Source organism: Odocoileus virginianus, chromosome 18 (assembly GCF_023699985.2).
Source record: "Odocoileus virginianus isolate 20LAN1187 ecotype Illinois chromosome 18, Ovbor_1.2, whole genome shotgun sequence".
NCBI lineage: Eukaryota > Metazoa > Chordata > Mammalia > Artiodactyla > Cervidae > Odocoileus > Odocoileus virginianus.
Window position 1 is genome coordinate 20,371,244 of NC_069691.1, and position 21,352 is coordinate 20,392,595.

General features: G+C 39.3%; 1 protein-coding gene across 8 annotated transcripts in view; it reads right to left on the reverse strand.

Moving 5' to 3' along the window:
- RFX3 (regulatory factor X3) overlaps positions 1–21,352 on the reverse strand; it is a 427,651-nt gene that overhangs the window by 7,602 nt on the left and 398,697 nt on the right. For all 8 annotated transcript variants that reach the window (XM_020879415.2, XM_020879413.2, XM_020879414.2 and 5 more), the window contains 2 exons: positions 20,077–20,230; positions 3,428–3,470 (listed from right to left, as the gene is read on the reverse strand). In XM_020879415.2, the coding sequence (XP_020735074.1) occupies positions 3,428–3,470; positions 20,077–20,230 (197 nt within the window). The remainder of the gene's footprint in view (positions 1–3,427; positions 3,471–20,076; positions 20,231–21,352) is intronic.

A 21,352-nucleotide genomic window follows, 5' to 3' on the forward strand; every position in this document is an offset into this window, starting at 1 on the left:
CACTATTACCTCCAAATTTTAATACATTCTATATTAACTAAAACATTGTTATAATGGGATACTATTTAATTTTTTCCAGCATGTGCTATTAAAATTCAAAAGCACAGCAAAGAGAGAAAATGGTTACACACAGCTTTACTACTGTGTAAGAGTCTCCTGAGAGGAGTGGAGAGAATGCCTCTTCATGAGTGCTAATTTTTAAACAGCTAGGGATATATTTCTGCTTCAGAAATCTTTTTATTGTAAATTCGCTGATGGTACAATGGTTAAGACTCTGCACTTTCACTGCTAGGGGCCTGAGTTTGATCCGTGGTTGGGGAACTAAGATCCCACAAGCTGTGAAGTGCAGCCAGAAAAAAAAAAAAACCTCTTTTTTACTCATCTTCAATATGTTTTATTGTTTACCCTTCCCCCACAAAAAAACCCACATATAATTATACCAAAACCTCATTTATAAATAAATCTATACTTACTCTTAGATATTTTTACTTTTTATGGTGACTTGTATTAACAGAATTAGATCTCCATTACATTCTATGGCATGTTATGTACAATGAGTGTGTAACTAATAACTGAAAAAGTCAGCTGGACTCATTCTAAGGGGTGTTGAGGCTAGTTTTACCCTTTGGGGGCACACCTGCAGAAGTTCTGCTAATACAGCTCTCAACATAAATGGGCTCCTTGACTTTTCTCCTTTTCCTATCAACTGGTGCAAAGATGGCTCCAGAGAGAAATGATGAGGAATAACAGAGCCTCCATATGTGGTTGTGCAGGTTGTGCAGCCTCCATATGTGGCTGCCGGGAGCAACATTTCTGGAAATGCTGGGTGATTAAAAAAGGCTGATATTAGGTATTATCGACTAGAAATAATATCTGTACTGCATTCAACAATATACAGAGAAGTTCTCTTAGATGAGGCAAGATATCCTGGCTCACCTATTTTATCTAGTTACCTTTTGCCTCTGGAAAATGAACTTGATGATAACACTGCAGTTGGTCAGAACATATCCAAAGGTCTGGAGGGCTGCAGGAGAGGACTACATTCCATAGACATTTGCTTCAATAAGAGGAGCTGGTGGCTCAGATGGTAAAGAATTAGCCTGCAATGCAGGAGACCCAGGTTTGATCCCTGGGTTGGGGAGATCCCCTGGAGAAGGGAATGGCTACCCACTCCAGTGTTCTTGCATGGAGAACCCCAGGGACGTAGGAGCCTGGTGGGCTATAGTCCATGGGGTCCCAAAGAGTTGGACATGATTGAGCAACTAACACTTTGACTTTCATGATACCTCTGTGGTTTATATATATATATATATATAAACAAACAACAATAGGTCTGGAAGGATCCTCTCACTAAATTCTTAATGTTTAAATTCAGAAGTCTCTTAGGCTACGAAGTTTTCACTTTCTATACTTTCTAATTCTAATTCTCTGCATTATTTGAAATCTTTCTACAGAGCTACTATTACTTTCATTATCTGGAAAAAATTAGGTTCTCATTTTATGTCAAAAAGCCCACAAAAATTTCTTAAAAGATTTCACATTCAAGCCTTAGGTTCTGAATATGCTAGTGTGGTCCTGTCTCAAGAAACATCCAGTCGGCAGTGAATGGGACCAGCAGAGCCACCCAGGAAGAAGAGGGTAAGTCACACTGCTTCTTGGCTCCATCTCCACCAACTTTTCTGTGACTAGAAAATAGTGCCAACATAATAAAAGAGGCAGAAGTAAAAGAAAAATAAAATCATTTCAAGAAGGCAGGCAAGTGGAGAGAAAGTGGGATGTCCTGAAAAAGGCAATGGGGCGAAGGGCAAAACAAACTAGTGTTCAAGGCCACCCTGCTTCAGGTCCACTTATGAGCGACAGGGCTCTTTTGGACAGGCTACACAGGAGCACAAAAGCAAGCCCTTTCTCTAGTTCCCACAGACATTTTAAGCTTCTATAAAGACCAAAGATAAAATTCAAGTCTTTATAGAAAGACTTCTATAAAATTCAAGATATTTCCTAGGAACCTATTTGAAGTTATAGGAATTTGGAACAAAAGAACGAAAACAAAAGAAAGGTGCTACTATTGAAGACTCTGGTTCAACACTGGACAAAGAAGACTGGCTGCCAATCAGTGTCTGGCCCAGAGGCAACATTCCTAGGACACCTCCAGGCACCCTGGGATGAAATCCCTGAATCTGAATTAGGAGGCTTTATCAGTGCATCATCAGGGTTGTCTTATGTTGGACTTGGGTGTCAACAGCTACTTTTCCTGCTCTGAAATGACAAACTGGCCTCATCATTGATTTACTTTTCTGATGTTTCTTCAGTTAATCCTAAATAATATATATTTGCAGCTATTTTATAGGGGCTATCATTTTCTACTTTCCCTGTTTTGCTACTATTGAGCTATTATGCATAATATTAACACGGGAATTGAGGTGGACATGGTTGATAAATAGTGACAGGAGTTTAATGTGGGAGTGATGTTGATTCACATAGGACTTCCCCGGCACATGACTGTCTTCCACCACCAGGAAGGTTCGGAAGCTGAACACTGAGGACCCTGGTACAGAATGCTGCAGAGGACAGCACAGCACCTTGTGCGGAGATTTCCTACATCCTTCCTCATGCCTCAGTTTCCCCACTGGCTCTGTCCTGGTCTAACGGTATAGTTCTTCCCAGTCTTTGTACACTTTGACTCCAAAACTCAATTCTTTAAACCTCAAGATGTCTTCACTTTGTGTGTGTTTTAACAAAGGTGTACACTTTCTGCAGTGCTTACTTATTAGAAATTTTACATTAAGATAAAATCTGAGTTAGAATTTTTTTTCAGGAGTGTTTGTGTGTGTGTTCTATTCCAACCTCATTTTCCCTTGAGCCCTGCTCCTTTTACTCTGATATAGGTTGTGAGTTTCTTCAGAATTATATATTGGATTGTCATATTAGAATGGCAACACTAATATGAAAGTTCAAGAAATATATATGTTACTCCCCCAATACTGATTGTGCTTTAATAGTAAACTTCACTGCTATTTCTGGGTTCCCTTTCTACTGAAAAGTATGAATTAGTGACTTGGGTAGGCTGAGGACTCTTTTCTTGCCGAGTGGGCCTTGAATAAAAATATTTGACCCAATTTTATCACTTTTCTCCAGGACTTCAGTGAAGGCCAGAAAGAATTTCTTGTTACTTGTAATCAACTGCAGGCAAAACTGCATTTAAATTCAATTCTTGCACTTAATATACATAACATAAAGAAAGCATAGAACTGGAGTGAAGCATTTCAAAAGACACAACTGTCACATTCATCAAGGATTCGATGCCATTTCCACAAAATGGAAATGTATGTGTATATATACTTTATATATGTACATATACTACATTTTCCTCTGAGAACTTCTTACTCAAAAAAAGTCCTTGAAAATGTACATTATTTTTGATTCTTACCTTTATCCAGATTTCCAGGAGACACAGCATTTAAATCACCAAACTGCAAAACAACAGTCATTTGTGCAATAGTTACTACCAGGTGGAATAAAATAATATTCTAAGAGACTGTAGTAAAAACACCACACTATGACTTTTTAAACTGTAAACTCGTGACCATTTTGATTTCTAACTACATGGGTCACCTAATTTTCCAATCAAACCTGTCGAATTTGAACAGTTTAAATTGTGTTACAATTTAGCTGTCTTAGCCTCGTCACAAAAGGATAACAATTTTCTCTGCCTTTCATGCTCCACTTTACTTTTTATTAGTTGAACTCAGCAGTGAAGAAATAGGGGCCTGGCTGACCTGGATCAAGATGATGTGGCAGAATAAATTTGGAAACGCTCTGATAAAGCAGGATGCATCAGCTCCACCCCCGTTAACTCCAAGAGTTCACCAGGAGTCTACATTACAGAAATGTGGTCCAGCCACTTGTTTGAACTCTGCTTTTTGAGTTTTTATTAGTAGAAGTGAAAAACAATAGGAGTCCCAACACTGAGAATATTAATTTTTACAAAACCTTTGGGACTTTTTATCATTTGATCTTTTTATTTACTAAGATACAGGGTCCCAAATTAAAAAAGAAAGGCATCTGATTGTTACTAATGCAACAAAAAGGGCTTAAAACAATATGGAACAATTAATAATATTCAGCTTAGACTTTATTTTCTACCTTGGTTCAAAAACTTAAGGATATTTTTACAGTGAAAAAAATACACTTTGAGATTCTCAGGGTGAACAAAGATGGATACATTGAATAAAAAATTGAAGAGCAGAGGTAACAAAGCTAATCAGAAAAAGGTGAAGTGAAATCTCATAGCACCTGCTTTTCAAATGGTAAACATTACTTTTTTGAATGCTGAGGATTCAGAATAAGTCATTATTAGAAATTCAGATTTCTTAAAAAGCTTAGAAAGGGTAAGAGAGAAATTCTACTTACATTTGGAAGTTTGCTTATAAAAAGTTCCATGATAGTAGTAGTTTTTTCACCTATAAAGTATGTCTACAAAGTAATAAAACTAATCTTATTTTGCAAACATACACACATTATTATTTTTTTACCTAGAGATGTATTGTTCTTCACAGTAGCTACCTTAGGAGCCTCTACATTTATTCCAAGTTTTAAGATTCCGGAATTCCTCTTTGATAATCAATGTCAAAAGTTCGTTTATGTATCATTCAAGAAAGGCCATCTTGTTGTCTTTACATCAAACAATCACCCCAAATACTCTGCATTTTCTTCACTGTGTTTGATCTAAGATGATTTTTGATTACTCATCAAAGTCAAATGCATCTCTACCACAATTCAGGATATCCAAAATAATGTGTCATCTTGCTTTTTATTATTTCTTAGCAGGTTCAGAGGCAGTTTTAAAAAACGGTATTCCACAACATTTTAAGTCATGAGGGTATTACTGGAACAAACATGTAGCCTCCCTAGGTGACTGCTTTGAAAGGGACAAGCCCTCCTGGATGCATAACTCTCAGCATGTTTGTTTGAAAGACTGCCCAATCGCCTCACAGTTATATCCCTTGGACAGCAAATACAAAATCATAAATACTGAACTGTTGTTTTAAAGTTGTTCCTGTTCATATGGCTCAGAACCTTATGCTAGTCTAAATAAACATCACAGTTTAAATTGTATAGGATTTCTTGAACTAGAGAATATAAGCGCTAAAAATCACAACAGGATTTTCTTTACCTATTTTTGGTATTATTTAAATATTTTAGGACTATAAATAGAGAATGCTCAAAGCTGAAAGGGCAATACGTTATTTTTATTTGGCATACAGAATCAGAGTTTTATTTCTTGTACATGAGTATTTAACAACACTTAAGACCCCATACTGGAAACAAGTTGGCACTGATGAATCTAAACATACTTCAATACCTATAAAAAGTGAACACACCATTTGTTTTTGATAAATCTTGAAAAATTTTTTGAAACTAAATTATTCCTGCTACTGGTGATCAATAATACCATGCAAAGTGGCTAAAACCAAACTCTGGACACATTTGAAAATTTTTCTTCAAAATAAACACTGCTTTTTAGTTGCTACTTAACTGAAAATATGACAACTTAATATAAATATTTTTCTTGAAAATTTCTGCTTAATTTGATGAACGTATCTAATTACTGGGCTCTCCTGGTGGCTCAGACCGTAAAGAATCTGTCTGCAGTGCAGGAGACTTAGGTTCCCAGGTGGCGCTAGTGGTTTAGAGCCTACCTACCAATGCAGGAGACATAAGAGGCATGGGGGGGGGCGGGGGGGCGGGTTCGAACCCTGGGTTGGGAAGATCCCCTGGAAGAGGGCATGGCAACCCACACTAGTATTCTTGCTTGGAGAATCCCGTGGACAAAGGAGCTTGGCAGGGTACAGTCCATAGGGTCACAAAGAGTCAGACACGACTAAAGCGACGACTTAGCATGCATGCACACACATCTGATTACTCAGGATGATAAAAATAAAAACCCAAACAACTGAAATCTCTGTGATTGTTATGATCATTAGTAAATAAATATTTGCACACTCAATGCTGCAGGCTTGTGACCACGTACTGTGGGGGACAACGTGCCAATAATAATAATCTCTGAGACACTGCCAATGCCTCTAGGCGTCTCTGGGATTAATGACAAAGTTAATCCCAGGGTAGAGTTAAAATAAAAATCTTGTGAGTAAGAGATTTTAATATCTATATAGTGGAAGGTAAAGGCTTTTATATGCATTTTATGGGTAAGGAAACAATATACACATATTAAGGAAAAAAGTCACTTTAATCTTATAGATAGACTAAGATTAGGACAATCAATTCATTCACTCAGGATTCGAAAAATATTTACTGAGAGCTTAGTATGTGCTAGACACTCTACCAGCCAGTTCCAGTCAGGTTAGTCTGGAAATACTCTTCTTTCCAAACGTGAATATCAAAAGTTGCTTATATTGGAAAGGACAGGTGGTTTAGCCAAAAACGGAGGCAGCCAGGGAAACCTGCAGGAAGGTTTTAAAAGTATAGGGTTATTAGAAAGGGAAGTCAACTGCAGGGGGAACTGGAGTGAGCAGTGGGTCAAAGCAGCAGGAAGGGAAGGGAGGCAGGGGAGACTGAGGGTGGGCATAAGGAAGACAGAATCCCAGAGGGGAGTGAGACCACAAGGACCTAAATGAGGCCAGCCCAAACCAGAAAGAGAAGAGGAGGAGAGACACGATACAGATGAAAAAATGGAGGTTGGCAAGAAGGTCCAAAGATCAGTGCAAACTTATGGCTTCAGAAATCAGGAAAACTGTTACTGCTTTCTAATTTTCCTTGCTGCACAGGGGACTGGAAGGGACTGCGATTCACTGAGGTGACATCTTAACAATTTATAGAGTACTGTCATGGTTTAGTAGGTGGTTGGTTTCCTCTCAAATATAAGGATGTCAAATATCACCGTCTCTATGTCATTTCCTCAGAGAGCCTTTTCCTCACAACCCTACTTAAGTATCACTGCCTCACAAAAAAAAGTTTATGAATTTGGCAAGGTAAGGAGCTTAGAGTTAATCTTATAGCCACTGAAAACACATTAATCTGTTTAGCATTGTATAGGAAATATGGTGGTCTAATATGGTATTAGACCACCATATTTCCTATATATAGCATTGAGTATGCAATATTGAGACCAGATATTCTGACCATCAGTTTAGGAAGGGAGGGAGTTAGGGATCAGGAGGGACAGATGGAAAGGAGGAGAAGGTCAGAGAGACAGAATGTATGTTTCATACAAGGAGGAGAGAATAGAAATTAAGTGATTTAACATGTGCTCTGGGGTAGAAAGCATATGGCCTTGGATGTACACAGGAATTAAAACTGTCAGCCAGATAGATAAATAGGGGACATTCTAAAGCAGAAACTGAATGGGATGCAGAGAAAGCATATCTGTTACTTTTAGGAAGATAGACCTCTTAACCTTAGAAACTGTTTCCTCCAGGTCTAACAAGGGATCATAATAATGAGCATGCTACTAGACAAAAGCAGACTGAAAAATGTGTGGTCAAGGCACCCAGCGGGTGTCTGTTAGACCACGAGTTTACGACGAGTAGTAATGGCCAGGAAGCATAAGCAGGAGACTCGTCAGCACAGCCAGTGCAACGACGGGCAGCGTCCTTGGGAGCGACCCTGAGTACGACCCTGACTTGTGGCCAAGCAGCTGAGAAGTAGTTCATCATAGGAGTTCATCACCAAGAGAGGAACCAGGCTCGGCACAGGGGAATGCAGCCCCCAGACCTACTCCAGAGGCCACTATACGCTGAATCCAGCAGCAGTGAACTTTCCATAGTGAGGGAGGCAAGCTGTATATATTGTGATAGCTGGAAACTGAAACAACGCGGAGGATGCCAGGGGGCCCAGACAGCAAACTGGGGAGGCTCCACGGGAGCCCTCAACACAGAGACTGGGGATAGAAGGAAGGTGTTCAAAGCCTGAGACAAAGACCTCACTTGTTGGGATGCTGGAAGAGTTCACCCCATCCTGGGGAGGGAGGATTCATCAGTAATCATGACCACATCATCTGGGCAGCCAGGTAAAATTTGCAAGGTATGTTAATGTTCCATTTGGCAAAACTGTGTGTTCCTTGACCATTTTTTTACTCTAGAAGTAGACTTTTCTATGTATTTCCAAATAGCTTTACTGAAGCCTGCAAAGATGGGTAAGATTTCTGCTAGTCTGCTTCACATCAAGGCAAATTCTGCCAAACATTCACTGTTGGTTCTACCCTTTCAGGCTAGCTGGCTATCCTGGCAACTTGTGCTATTGGCTACTCTATACCCAGGTAGGTTATTTTCATCATGATTCTGACTCCTCAGGATTTTTTCCCTTCCGCACCCTAGGGATACAGTAATTTATCTGCCTTTACATGGTTTCAAAATCTCTTAAGAAGTTAAACTACTATGTAAAAATAGATAAGCAGCATAGTAGCTCAGACAGTAAAGAATCTGCCTGCAATGCAGGAGATCTGGGTTCGACCCCTGGGTGGGGAAAATCCCCTTGAGAAGGAAATGGCAACCCACTCCAGTATTCTTGCCTGGAGGATTCCGTGGACAGAAAAGCCTGGTAGGCTACAGTTCATGGGGTTGTAAAGAGTTGGACATGACTGAGCCATTAACACTTTCACAAGAATATATTTACAGCAGAGGGAAATAAAGGCATTAGTTTGTAACAACTTTAAATGGGGAGTAAAATCTATAAAAAGAGTGAATCACTATTCCCTCCATCTGAAATTAATATTGCCAAGCAATTATATTTCAAGAAAAAAATCTCTAAGAAGCACTCATGAGTGAGTAAGCAGGTAGTGAAGAAGAAGGAATACAGGCCTTAGTTGCTTTTGAGGAGAAGAGTAATTTCAAAAACAGGAACATTTAATGCTCCCACTAGGTCACACCAAGAGGGGCCTCTGTCCTGAGCCCCACATCACAGAGAGCCCTGTCTTGGCTTCCCAATGGCCGCGGCCCTCGCCACAGAGTGAGGAGCCCGCTGGGTCACGTGGGTGTGCCGTGGCTCTCGCCACAGAGCGAGGAGCCCGCTGGGTCACGTGGCTGTGCCGTGGCCCTCGCCACAGAGTGAGGAGCCGGCTGGGTCACGTGGGTGTGCCGCGGCCCTCCGCACAGAGCGAGGAGCCCGCTGGGTCACGTGGGTGTGCCGCGGCCCTCCGCACAGAGCGAGGAGCCCGATGGGTCACGTGGGTGTGCTGCGGCCCTCCGCACAGAGCGAGGAGCCCGCTGGGTCACGTGGCTGTGGCTGCGGCCCTCCGCACAGAGCGAGGAGCCCGCTGGGTCACGTGGCTGTGCTGCGGCCCTCCGCACAGAGCGAGGAGCCCGCTGGTTCACGTGGCTGTGCCGTGGCCCTCGCCACAGAGCGAGGAGCCCGCTGGGTCACGTGGCTGTGCCGTGGCCCTCGCCACAGAGCGAGGAGCCCGCTGGGTCACGTGGCTGTGCCGTGGCCCTCGCCACAGAGCGAAGAGCCCGCTGGGTCACGTGGGTGTGCCCGCCGGAAGCCTGTGTTTTACTCCTACCCCCAGGCCATACTTCTGTTGTCTGAGATCCCAGAATTTCCTGCCTAAAACCCCAAAGTCCCCTTTCAGGCCTGTACAGGTCCACCTTTCGGAGGAAAGAAGGGAGAGCTGGTGTGGGGGGTGGGGTAGGAGGAGAGGCAGCTGTTTGCAAAAGACAGACGAAACCTGAACACTGGACCAAGGTGCCCCCCAAGCAGGAGCACAGGCTCTTCACAATATAGGCAGGGAGTGATACCTGAGAGAAGAGGCGTGGTCCAGGGGACAGAGGCTGGGCCACGGATCAGCATTGTCTATGTCACCATATTCTGGTACGGAACTAGGAGCCGCCCAAGAATTTACAATTTAAATCCAGTCTTCCAAGTTATTATCAAAGTATATTTTTCAACCTAGATGGATAGAACATGTTTTATTTCTAGTTTGATTCATAACTTTTAGAATATTCAAATGCAGGGTACCATAGGCCCTGCCAATGTTTGGGTGGGGCCTGGCAGTATACCCTTTATGCAAATAAAACTATAGGCTGAAAAGAAAGAACCTTGGTGCTTTTAACTACAGACAGGCTCCCACTGAGGCCACCTTCACTATCTATCAGAAAACCATGGTATTAATTTATTATGTCAGGGGAGCACTTCTTATTTTGATTATGCCACTTCCCTTTTTTGAAAATTATTAACTGTGGAGACAAGGGTGATGAGAGTGTAGAAACATGTTCTCTTTGTAACAAGACTTTTACCACTAGAGTGAATCAGATTTGAAGTACTTGTAGGATTATCACACCTGGCCCATATACATACTGAAAGTCTCTCATATGAAAGTATATTTTAGTACAGTGATGGTGAAAAGCAGAAAACCATTCCTGTGAATTGAGGAGCTTACCCATCTCAAACAAGGACTGTTTCTTTCCATGGAGGACCAGCGACCACCATCTTCACCTGTGTCTGTGAGCAAAAATATCAGGAAGACAACAGCAGGGCCAGACACATGGGCTGGGTACAGGAAGACAGTGTGGCAAGGAGGGCAGCAGGGGGCGCTGTCATGCTTAATCTATGCCAGGGAACCTTTCACACCTAGCTGACTCCAAGGCCGGGCCTACCAGCGAACTGTTTCTAAGCGAAGAGCCCAGTGGTGGACGTTGTTGAAGAGGACAGTGTGCTATTTCCCTTCCTATTGTCTACACTGACCATTTTAGTTCTTGAAAAATGCCCAGAAATCTTGGATTTTTATTTTCTTCTCTTTGGCCACTTCCAAACTCTCTGGGAAAACCAAGCTCTAGTTGTAAGCACTCATGAAAACCCAACTTCATACAGAGGCTCTCTGAAATACTGAAGGCATATTCTGGGGAGAGGGAGCACTTCCCCCTCTAGGAGCGAGTATAGGAGCTTTAGATATAAATCCAGTATGTTCATCATGAAATGAATGAGATATTCTGTTAGCTGGTATTCTGTCTTTCTATTTTTTCTACTTCCTACCATGAATGAGGGCTTCCCTTGTGGCTCAGCTGGTAAAGAATCACCTGCGATGCAGGAGACCTGGGTTCGATTCCTGCGTTGGGAAGATCCCCTGGAGAAGGGAAAGGCTACCCACTCCAGTATTCAGGCCTAAAAAATTCCATGGACTGTATAGTCCATGCGGTTGCATTGCAGTCAGACATAACTGAGCAACTTTCACTTCACCACAAATGAAGGATTGATGCTGAAGCTTTAATACTCTGGCCACCTGATGCAAAGAGCCTACTCACTGGAAAAGGCCTGTGGCTTGGAAAGATTGAGGGCAGGAGGAGAAGGGGATGACAGAGGATGAGATGGTTGGATAGCATCACTGACTCAATGGACATGAGTTTCAGCAAATGCCAGGAGATGGTAAAGGACAGGGAAGCCTGGCATGCTGCAGTCCATGGGGCTGCAAAGAGTTGGATGTGAATTAGTGCTTGAACAACAACAATCTTGAATGAGTATTTTGGGGGCACCTATTGCTGGATTGTGTTTAGACCAGATCTCTAAGCAAAACTCCATTCCCTGAAGAGGATATGAGGAGAGGTTAGAGCCCAGAGCAAGCCACGAAGGAAACCAAGTAGAGGGAGCTAATGCACAGGGATCCATCCCAGAGGGACAAGGTGGCAGCTCTGAGGTGCTGAGTCAATAGATGCTTTTCTCAAATGCGAGGAGAGTAAGGAGGAGAATGATAAACCAGGAAAGAGGAAAGAAATTGGAAAATGTCTACAGAGATAATTCTTAGAAACTTGGAGGATGAAGTGTAGGAGAAAGGTTTTCCAGGGGGTCACTTTTATCATTTATTTTCAAGTTGTTAGAATTGTACTAATGTAGAGGAGCAGATTTATAGCTAAAAGCAAACTGCAAATTCTTAAAACATAATTTTGATTTAGGTCTAGTCTGTGGGTGGGTACAGAGGAACTGAAGGGTATAATTTGTTGGTGGTGTTGTTTTCTGGCAGATTAAGCTTTCCAACTGCAATTTGCTTAGACTAATACTCTATTTAGTTTGCTAACTAGCAAAAAGTGGATAAGGGGAAGGGTGGTAGGACTATCAAGATGCAACCTGCAAAGCAGAGGAAAGAAGCCTTGCCCTGGAACAACATAATGAAAGCTTTCATGCCAGGCATCTAGTTTGTGTATGACTGTGAGTGTGCATGCATTTGGGGGGAGTAGTAAAGTACAGACACAAATAAATTAGTCCCTGTTTTGAAACTATCTATAAACAATTTATGCAGTGAAAAACTAAAATGTGGATTGAACTCATTTGGCTATTTGGAGTGAGACTGACCGACTTTCTACAGTCAGCTCTACCACTGACTAGTTCTGATATTGGGTGACTTTCAACCTGTATTTTCCTTATGGGTGAAATGGGGACACGAAGAGACCCTTTGCAAGATTTTGGTGAATATTAAATAAGAATGTAAGGCATTCAGCACAGTAATTGTCACCAGGCCAGTCCTCAATTAGAAAAAATATTAATAAAAAGTAAGCTTTGTTATAAATAATAAAACTTTTGACAAGTACTCATTATATTTGATAAGTCACTACTTTTCCAAGATATGCTTTTTTCCTGCAAATGATTTTAACTTGTGATATAATCCCTTTTAAAATATTCTATAACAAGTCTACTATTCAATAAGTACATTTTCAGTGTATTCCCTTGATGCACTAGAATAACAGTGCTCATTGAAATCTGTGTATCATTAATTTGATTTTACTTTGAGCATTCATGCTTGTTTACAATGGTTGTACTTTTATCAAATGGAACTTTTTCACTCAATTTTATCCTAAAGGCTTTTGCCTGTGAATTATTACTGCTCTTCTCCACTTTTTAGGTTTTAAACAGTTTTTTCCCTTTCCCTCTGAGTATATCAGTTTTACTGACGCCAAGACAGTTTTCTTTTAATGGTAAATCCTTAAGATTGCTTTATTTTTTTCTAATATTTCTAATATTTTTAAAATAGTACTAAATATTATATTTTTAATACTGATATTCACAACCAAATTAAAGCATGTTTTGGTTCCTAATTTTATTTCAAAAAGTTGATTAGACAGATGTCTTAGATATTCTATTAAGTATAATTAAATTATGATAAAGACAATTTAAATATGCTTACCACATTAAACATAAAAATGTTTGTCACAAAAAATCATTTTATGCAGCAATACAAATTTGTAGATTGAATGACTATATTAAGACTACATATATTTTAAAGTAATGAAGCATGTATACCATAAGCTTCCAAATATACTTCAAATAGTCATAAGATCCAAATAAAAGGATATTTTTCCGTTCAATTTTCTGTGTCAAAGCTGAAGAGAAAACCTTACGATTTTTAAAAGAATTTAACAAGTGTGCAAACAGATGCAACTTGTTTATTTTATTCCTTCTCTCAAAATTTTATCACTGCCACAAAGTCTATTGGCATATTTATAATATTTAAATAAAATTCAAAAAATTGCATAAATTTTAGCAGTAAATAAATGGTTTCCTTTTTATCACCCAGACAAAAAATAAAAATAATAATGTCATTTTTGAAGTGCAAATACTTTAAATAACTTGCTAGTTGGTGTTATGTAGTAGCAGGCTGATATTCAGAAGAAAACTCATAGTGGTGATGCTCTTTTATTTGGGAGTTCCATTACATGGTAGCCTTCATTTCAACTGAAATAGTGCTACAGGGAATGCAAAAACAAAACTGTATGTTTGTTTACAGTGTTTATACATAAAACATGATGTATTGGTCTCTCCTGCTTGCTCAAATAATGTAAATAATGTTAATTTTAAAACATTTATTGAATTCACATTAATGAAAAGATACATTGTCCCTTAAGCTACTTTAAAAGGGAAACCTTTCCCCTTGCATCTGGATCTATTTAGCTGACTTTCTTTAGTCACTAAGCCATGTCTGACTCTTTGCGACTCCACAGACTGTAGCCTATCAGGCTTCTCTGTCCATGTGATTTCAAGGCAAGAATACTGGAGTGGGTGGCCATTTCCTTTTCCAGGGGATCATCCCAATCCAGGGACTGAACCCATGTCTCCTGCAGTGCAGGCAGACTTTTTATGGCTGAGCCACCAGGGAAGCCTCTTAACTGTCTGATATCTGTCCCAAATACAACACCTATAGATGTAAAACAAATGTCCAGTAAAGTTTGTGACTCTTTTTCCACTTTCTCATCACTGATATCTGAACTATTCTTGCTTCAGTCTCACTCTGTCCAGCAGCAGGTAACAAGCATGGCAGAATATCAGCAAGGGTTAATCGTGCCAGGGTGCTTGGCTTCCGAACCTGATTTTATAACCTAGTAGCTGTGTGACTCTGTGTGACTTGATGGCTCTGTCTCATTTCACCGTTTGTAAAATGAGTTAAAAATAATATTAACTCACAAATGAATATTATTCTTTAAGTATTCCTTAAGTATTATTAATATAGTAGTAATAACATATTATTAAGTATTCATGTCTGACTCCTTGCGACCCCGTGGATTGTACAGTTCAGGGAATTCTCCAGGCGAGAATACTGGAGTGGGTAGCCTTTCCCTTCTCCAGGGGATCTTCCCAACCCCAGTGATCAAACCCAGGTCTCCCACATTGCAGGCAGATTCTTTACAAGCTGAGCCACCAGGGAAGCCCTAAGTATTCCTATATCCTTTTAATTTTCCTTTGCAGTATTTCTCAGAATTTATAGCTATATAGTTATGTGAACATTTGACAAATATGTATCCACTACTAAAATATAAGTTCCATGGATGCAGTGTCAAAATTCATCTTGTTCATCATTATATCCTAAACATTATAGAATAGATGCATAAGACTGTGTGGATCATAACAAACTGTGGAAAATTCTTAGAGATGGGAATACCAGACAACCTTACCTGCCTCCTGAGAAACCTGTATGCAGGTCAAGAAGCAAGAGAACCAGACATGGAATGACAAACTGGTTGAAAATTTGGAAAGGAGTACGTAAAGGTTTTATATTGTTACCCTGCTTATTTAACTTCTACGCAGAGTACATTATGCGAAATGCTGGGCTGGATGAAGCACAAGCTGGAATCAAAATTGCCAGAAGAAATATCAATAATCTCAGATATGCAGATGACACCACCCTAATGGCAGAAAGCGAAGAGGAACTAAAGAGCCTCTTGATGAAAGTGAAACACAGGAGAGTGAAAAAGCTGGTTTGAAACTCAATATTCAAGACTCAGATGTATAGAACAGACTTGTGGACTCTGTGGGAGAAGGCGAGGGTGGGATGTTTAAAGAGAACAGCATAGAAACATGTATATTATCAAGGGTGAAACAGATCACCAGCCCAGGTTGGGTGCATGAGACAAGTGCTCGGGGCTGGTGCACTGGGAAGACCCAGAGGGATAGGGTGGAGAGGGAGGTGGGAGGGGGGACCGGGATGGGGAATACATGTAAATCCATGGCTAATTCATTTCAATGTAAGACAAAAACCACTGCAATGATGTAAAGTAATTAGCCTCCAACTAATAAAAATAAATGGAAAAAAAAACAAACAAACAAAAAAAGAAACTCAACATTCAGAAAACTAAGATCATGTCATCTGGTTCCATCACTTTATGGCAAATAGATGGGGAAACCATGGAAACTAACAGATTTTATTTTCTTGGGCTCTAAAATCACTGCAGATGGTGACTACAGCCATGAAATTAAAAGACACTTGCTCCTTGGAAGAAAAGCTATGACAAACTGAGACAGTAGAGACATCACTTTTCTGACAAAGGTCTATATAGTCAAAGATATGGTTTTTCCAGTAGTCATGTATGGATATGAGAGTTGGACCATAAAGAAGGCTGAGTGCTAAAGAATTGATATTTCAAACTGTGGTGCTGGAGAAGAATTTTGAGACTCCCTTGGACATCAAGATCAAATCAGTCAATCCTAAAGTAAATCAACACTGAAAATTCATTGGAAGGACTGATGATGAAGCTGAAGCTCCAATGCTCTGGTCACCTGATGTGAAGAGCCGACTCACTGGAAAAGACCCTGATGCTGGGAAAGACAGAAGGCAGGAGGAAAAGGAGGCAACAGAGGATGAAATGGTTGGATGGCATCACTGACTCAATGGACCCGATTTCCAGCAAACTCTAGGAGATAGTGAAGGACAGGGAAGGCTGGCGTGCTGCAGTCCACGGGGTCACAAAGAGTCGAACACGACAGAGCGACTGAACAACAAAGATGCATAAGAAGTACTTGTTAAATAAATGAATACATTAATTTTAGAGATAAGTCAGAGAATCAGCCTAAGTGAACATGATTTGCCCAAGATTATACTACCATAAGTTACAGAACTGTAAGCAGAGTTCAATTCTTCTGACTCAAAGTCCTCCATTATTTCCAGGCAATAAGTCTATAATAACACAAATCATACAAAGCACTGTGCAATTATTATTCTGCAGGTTCTAGAATGAAAAAGAAAAGTATAAATTAGAGAGAAAAGGAGTATCAAATGTAGTCTGAGGGAAACTGGACCTCTTAGAGGAACTGGTATTTAAGACATGAAGGAGTTAGAATGGGCAAAGAGAGTCAGGCAGACAGTTCTAGGTAAAAGAACCATTTACACACTTGTCCAGTGATGAGAAAAACTTGAGTAAGAACAGAGAAAAGACTACTGTAATTGCAACAGAAGGACCTGGAAGAGACAGGGTGAGTTTGATCAGAGAGAAAGGCCAGATCTTATACCATAGAAAGACTTTTGTCTCTTAACTAGCAGAAGATAAACTCACTAAAGGGTTTTAAGAGGGTATAACACAATCAGGTTTGCATTTTCATAAGATGATACTGCCTACAACTATGGGGAATTTGGGAAAGGGCAGACTTAGTAACTGGTTGGACACTCAGGTCAAAACAGAAAGATACATAAAGATGTTGCTCATATATTCAACCTGATCGACAGGGGGAGTACCGTTTACTGAGAAAGGACCATTAGTAGATAGATCAAGAGCTTAATTTCATTCAGGGTATAATAAACTCACACTAACTAGTGATAACTGCAGTTGTTATCACTGATGATTGAAAACCACTAGCTGCAACTGAGAGTAATGGTGAATTTTTATGGATGTCCATGGATTTTGGCCTGTGGTGTCGTGCCCATGTATACACAGGCACTTCTGGACCTTTTCTTTTGAAGTGGAAGTCATCTAAGGAGTTAAGATTACAGTTGAGCCTTGACACATGAAAGCCTTTTAACTTCCAGTCTGACTTCTAGGGTAGGCTTAGGGTAACACATGAAAAGATACATGGGAAAACAACCTTCCTTTCTCTCACATTTCTTTCTCCTTTCCCCAAGAATCAAGAAATTTTAGATATGATAATATGACCATAGCTAACAAGTCTATAATGGCTCATTGTTCTATGAGGCATAAATCTTACAGGGAGATCAAACCTGTAAAATTAGCTTTACTTGGCCTGGACTGAATAATGATGAGCATGGACAACTCAAGAGGGTTTTCCTATAAACTGAGTAAGGAGATAGTAAGCAAAGAAATCAAGAGGTATGCTTAGATCTTTGATCTTAGAGAAGAACACTTTCTGATCTAGACTTTGTGTCATATTTTTGAATCATGTGGCAGTGTCTTATTCATTTACATTGTTTACCTAAGGTAAAAAAAAGCCATTTAGAACGTTTGTTGGCAGTATAGACTATATAAAGTCATTTTAATTCTGGTGAGCCAGGACTTCCTATACCAGCATATGAGGAAGTAGTTAAGTCTTCATGCCATGTCACTGGCTTACAGCCACAGCTTTTACTCCCTAAAGATGCAAGGGAAGCAAAGACCATATATCAGCATTAGCCACATGGTATTAATGAGAATCCGTATTATCATTATCCTGGTCATCCTGTTATAGAGGTCCTGGAGCATAGGCGGTATGTGCCACATGCATTAAATATACCAAAAGGGATGTCTATTTCAGAACTTTTTGGGCCCCGGGTTAAGAAAGTTTATAGTATTTAATCTACTTGCCAGTTGGGCATTTTGCAACCAGATAATTAGAGAAGAACTAAGAAAAGAGGCACTGAGGGGAAGTCAAATCTAAGAAAAGTTCAGACTGCTTTTGGTCACATGAGGATCTGCCCGTAATTTAAAAGCTAAAAGGAATCTTGCTTAATTCTCATATATACATAATTGGCATCATTTAGGCACAATCACCATTAAAAAACATACAAATATATGTAGATCAGCAAACAGCAAGGGATTTTAAAGAGGGAAAGAAGAATATTTTAACCAATATTCTAAATAAAATTCATATGTATTTTATTTATATTAGAATACTTACATAGTTCCTTGAGGTATTTTACTATATATTTTAATTTATACTTTGTCATCATATTTATAAAACTACTATTTTCTAATTTAAATAAGCACATATGCATAGTTTAAAAGTGAATATGTCTTCTTGACTACTTCGGATGATAAAATGTAACATTGCCTAATCTGGTATAATCTAGCAAAATCTGGATTCAGTCAAAATCCAGTACAGTACAACAAAGTAAGCCAGTGCTGAATCATTAAGCAAGTACATCTATCCCTCAATATATTGAGCAATCTTGTATATATTAACTTCAGCATTTTAGCTTTACAACATGTTGAACATATCAATGACATCTTGGCACTATCCAGAAATTATGAAGAAGAGAATATTTTTTCTACATCTTTAGTGATTAGGAGCATGGGTGTGAAAATCAGACTAAATACTTAAAAGAGGTCTCCACCACTTACTAGATATACAACCTTTTAATCTCTCTGTGCCTTAGCCTCCGTCCTGAACCTCAGATTCTCATCAGTAAAACAGTATGAGGTAGCACCTATCTCAAAGCATTGTTATATGTATTAAATGCTTTATTATATATACATAAGGGAATTAGGACTATGTTTGGCACATAGTAAGTGCTCCCAGAATGTTAGCTATCACTTTCATCATCATTGGTATTACCCTTCATTCTTTTCCTGGGCACTTGGATAAAGAGTCAACAAGATACATATTTAACTTTTTCCTCTCAGTTCCTAGCCCATAGGCTTATCGGAAGCATCAGTCTTCCTTATTTTCCAGTCAGTAACGTTTTTATTTTTTAATTCAAGTATAGTTGATTTATAATACTGTGGTAGTTTCAGGTAAATGATAAAGTGATTTAGCTATATACATATATATATATATTTATATATATCTGCAAACTTTTTTCTCAGTTCTTTTCCAATATATTTTATTACAAAACATTGGATAAATTTCTCTGTGTCCTATGGCAAAATCTTGTTTATCTACTGTATATACGGTAGTGTACATCTGTTAAACACATGTGTTAGTCACTCAGTCGGGTCTGACTCTTTGCGGCCCCACGGAAAGAGTAGCCCACCAGGCTCCTCTGTCCATGGAATTCTCTAGGCAAGAGTACTGGAGTGGGTTGCCATTCCCTTCTCCAAGGACTGAATCCGGGTCTCTTGCATTGTAGGCAGCCTCTTGATCATCTGAGCCACCAGGGAAGCCCAATTTATACGATTGTTAATCCTATATTCCCCAATTCATCCCTCCTCTGCTTTCCTTTTGGGAACCATAATTTTGTCTTCCACGTCTGTATGTCCGTTTCTGTTTTGTAAATAAATTTATTTGTAACTATTTTCTTTAGAGTCCACATATAAATATCATATATTTATGTTTGTCTGATTTACTTCACTTGGTATGATAATTTCTAGGACCATCTATGTTGCTGCAAATGGCATTATCTGATTCTGTTTTATGGTTGACTAATACTAAGGATTTTTAAATCCAGTGATTCTCAAGCTTTTTTGTTATATAGAGACTTTTATAGCATATTGAAATATTCCATATACTTTTCCATGATATCATCCACAATTTTAGAATCTTTTGACTAATAATATATGAACAAAGGGATTTAGGGACCCCCTGAAATAACTATACAGGCTCTCTGGAGTGCAAGACTCATTGGTTAGAAACCATCGCTTTGATAATTAATATTTAGATTAAAATAAAATTCAGATTTTTTTAGAAAGTCTTGTGGGTCATAGCTCATTTAGCTTCTCTTACCTCACCCATGACTGCTATGGGTGTCTCTCCTGTTGCCTGAGCAACACGATGTTCTACTAAGTAGAACATGTACTCGTCGTAGAGTAGACGGATCAGGTGGAAGGAGCCAAAGCTAGCAGCACTGCGTAGAGTTAAGTCCCGAATAACCATTGAGCTGTTCCAAGAGAAAAGACACAGATGCAGCCAGCGTTAGTGATCAGGATTAGCATTCAGCATGCTTTTCCTACTAAAAGAAGTTAGAGGTCTAATAGATTGGTACAGTGCATGACTTTGCATGGAATAATTTCATAAATGAAGCAGTTGGCTCAACTCTTTAAAACAGAGTGGTAAAGAGGTAATCTTCATTAAGACTTGACTAGATCCTTGTGAGAACTAGATAGGCACTCATTGGGAAAAACCATTTTACTATCATAAGCAAGTTCACAAATGGGTCAGAATCAATTAAAAAAAAATTTTTGGAAGGCTGACAATTCCTCACCATCAGAAAAAGCATCTCAAAGTGAAAGTGTTATGATGATGAGTGAACACTGTATCACCATCTCAATGACTTCTGAGGTACACTTTGGGGAAATATGTATTTGTCCCCAACTAAGTTTACAACATAAAATAAGCAATGTTTACAAATACACAAGCAAGTTTACAAATATACTAAGCAATGTTCCCAGATGCGGCAATGTAGAATGTAGGAGAGGATATACAGGGATCCTTGCAACTTCTGTTGGAAGGCAAATTTATTAAGCGATTCTACTTCCTTACTGATTTCCATTAAATTAAGGTGATTTTCCCATTAGCAGTAGTATAATAAAGTCAATTAAAAATGCATAACCTTGAAAAATATGAATGTGTAACTACAAAATACCAAAATCTGAAATATATTTTTAATTAAATACTAACAATACACTCTATTATACTCAAAATAGAAGTAAGTCAAAATAAAATTTTGGCTTCATTGAAGACATGTCAATTATTAACTTGACCATGCACTTCAAATCTCCTTAATATTTTTAACTTAGAGTCAGAGTAGGATGTGTGTGTGTGTATGTGTGTGTTTCTCCTCACTTTCATTTAGTGTCTTTCTCTAGAGACTTCTGTCCTACGCAAACTAAAACAGCCATTATATTCTCAGATAGGAGGAAGAGATAGACTCTCACAAATGTATGGGCTAATATTGCTAAGGGGCTTCCTTGATGGTTCAGTGGTAAAGAATGCACCTGTCAATGTAGGAGAAGTAGGTTTGATCCCTGGGTTGGGAAGATCCCCTGGAGAAAGAAATGGC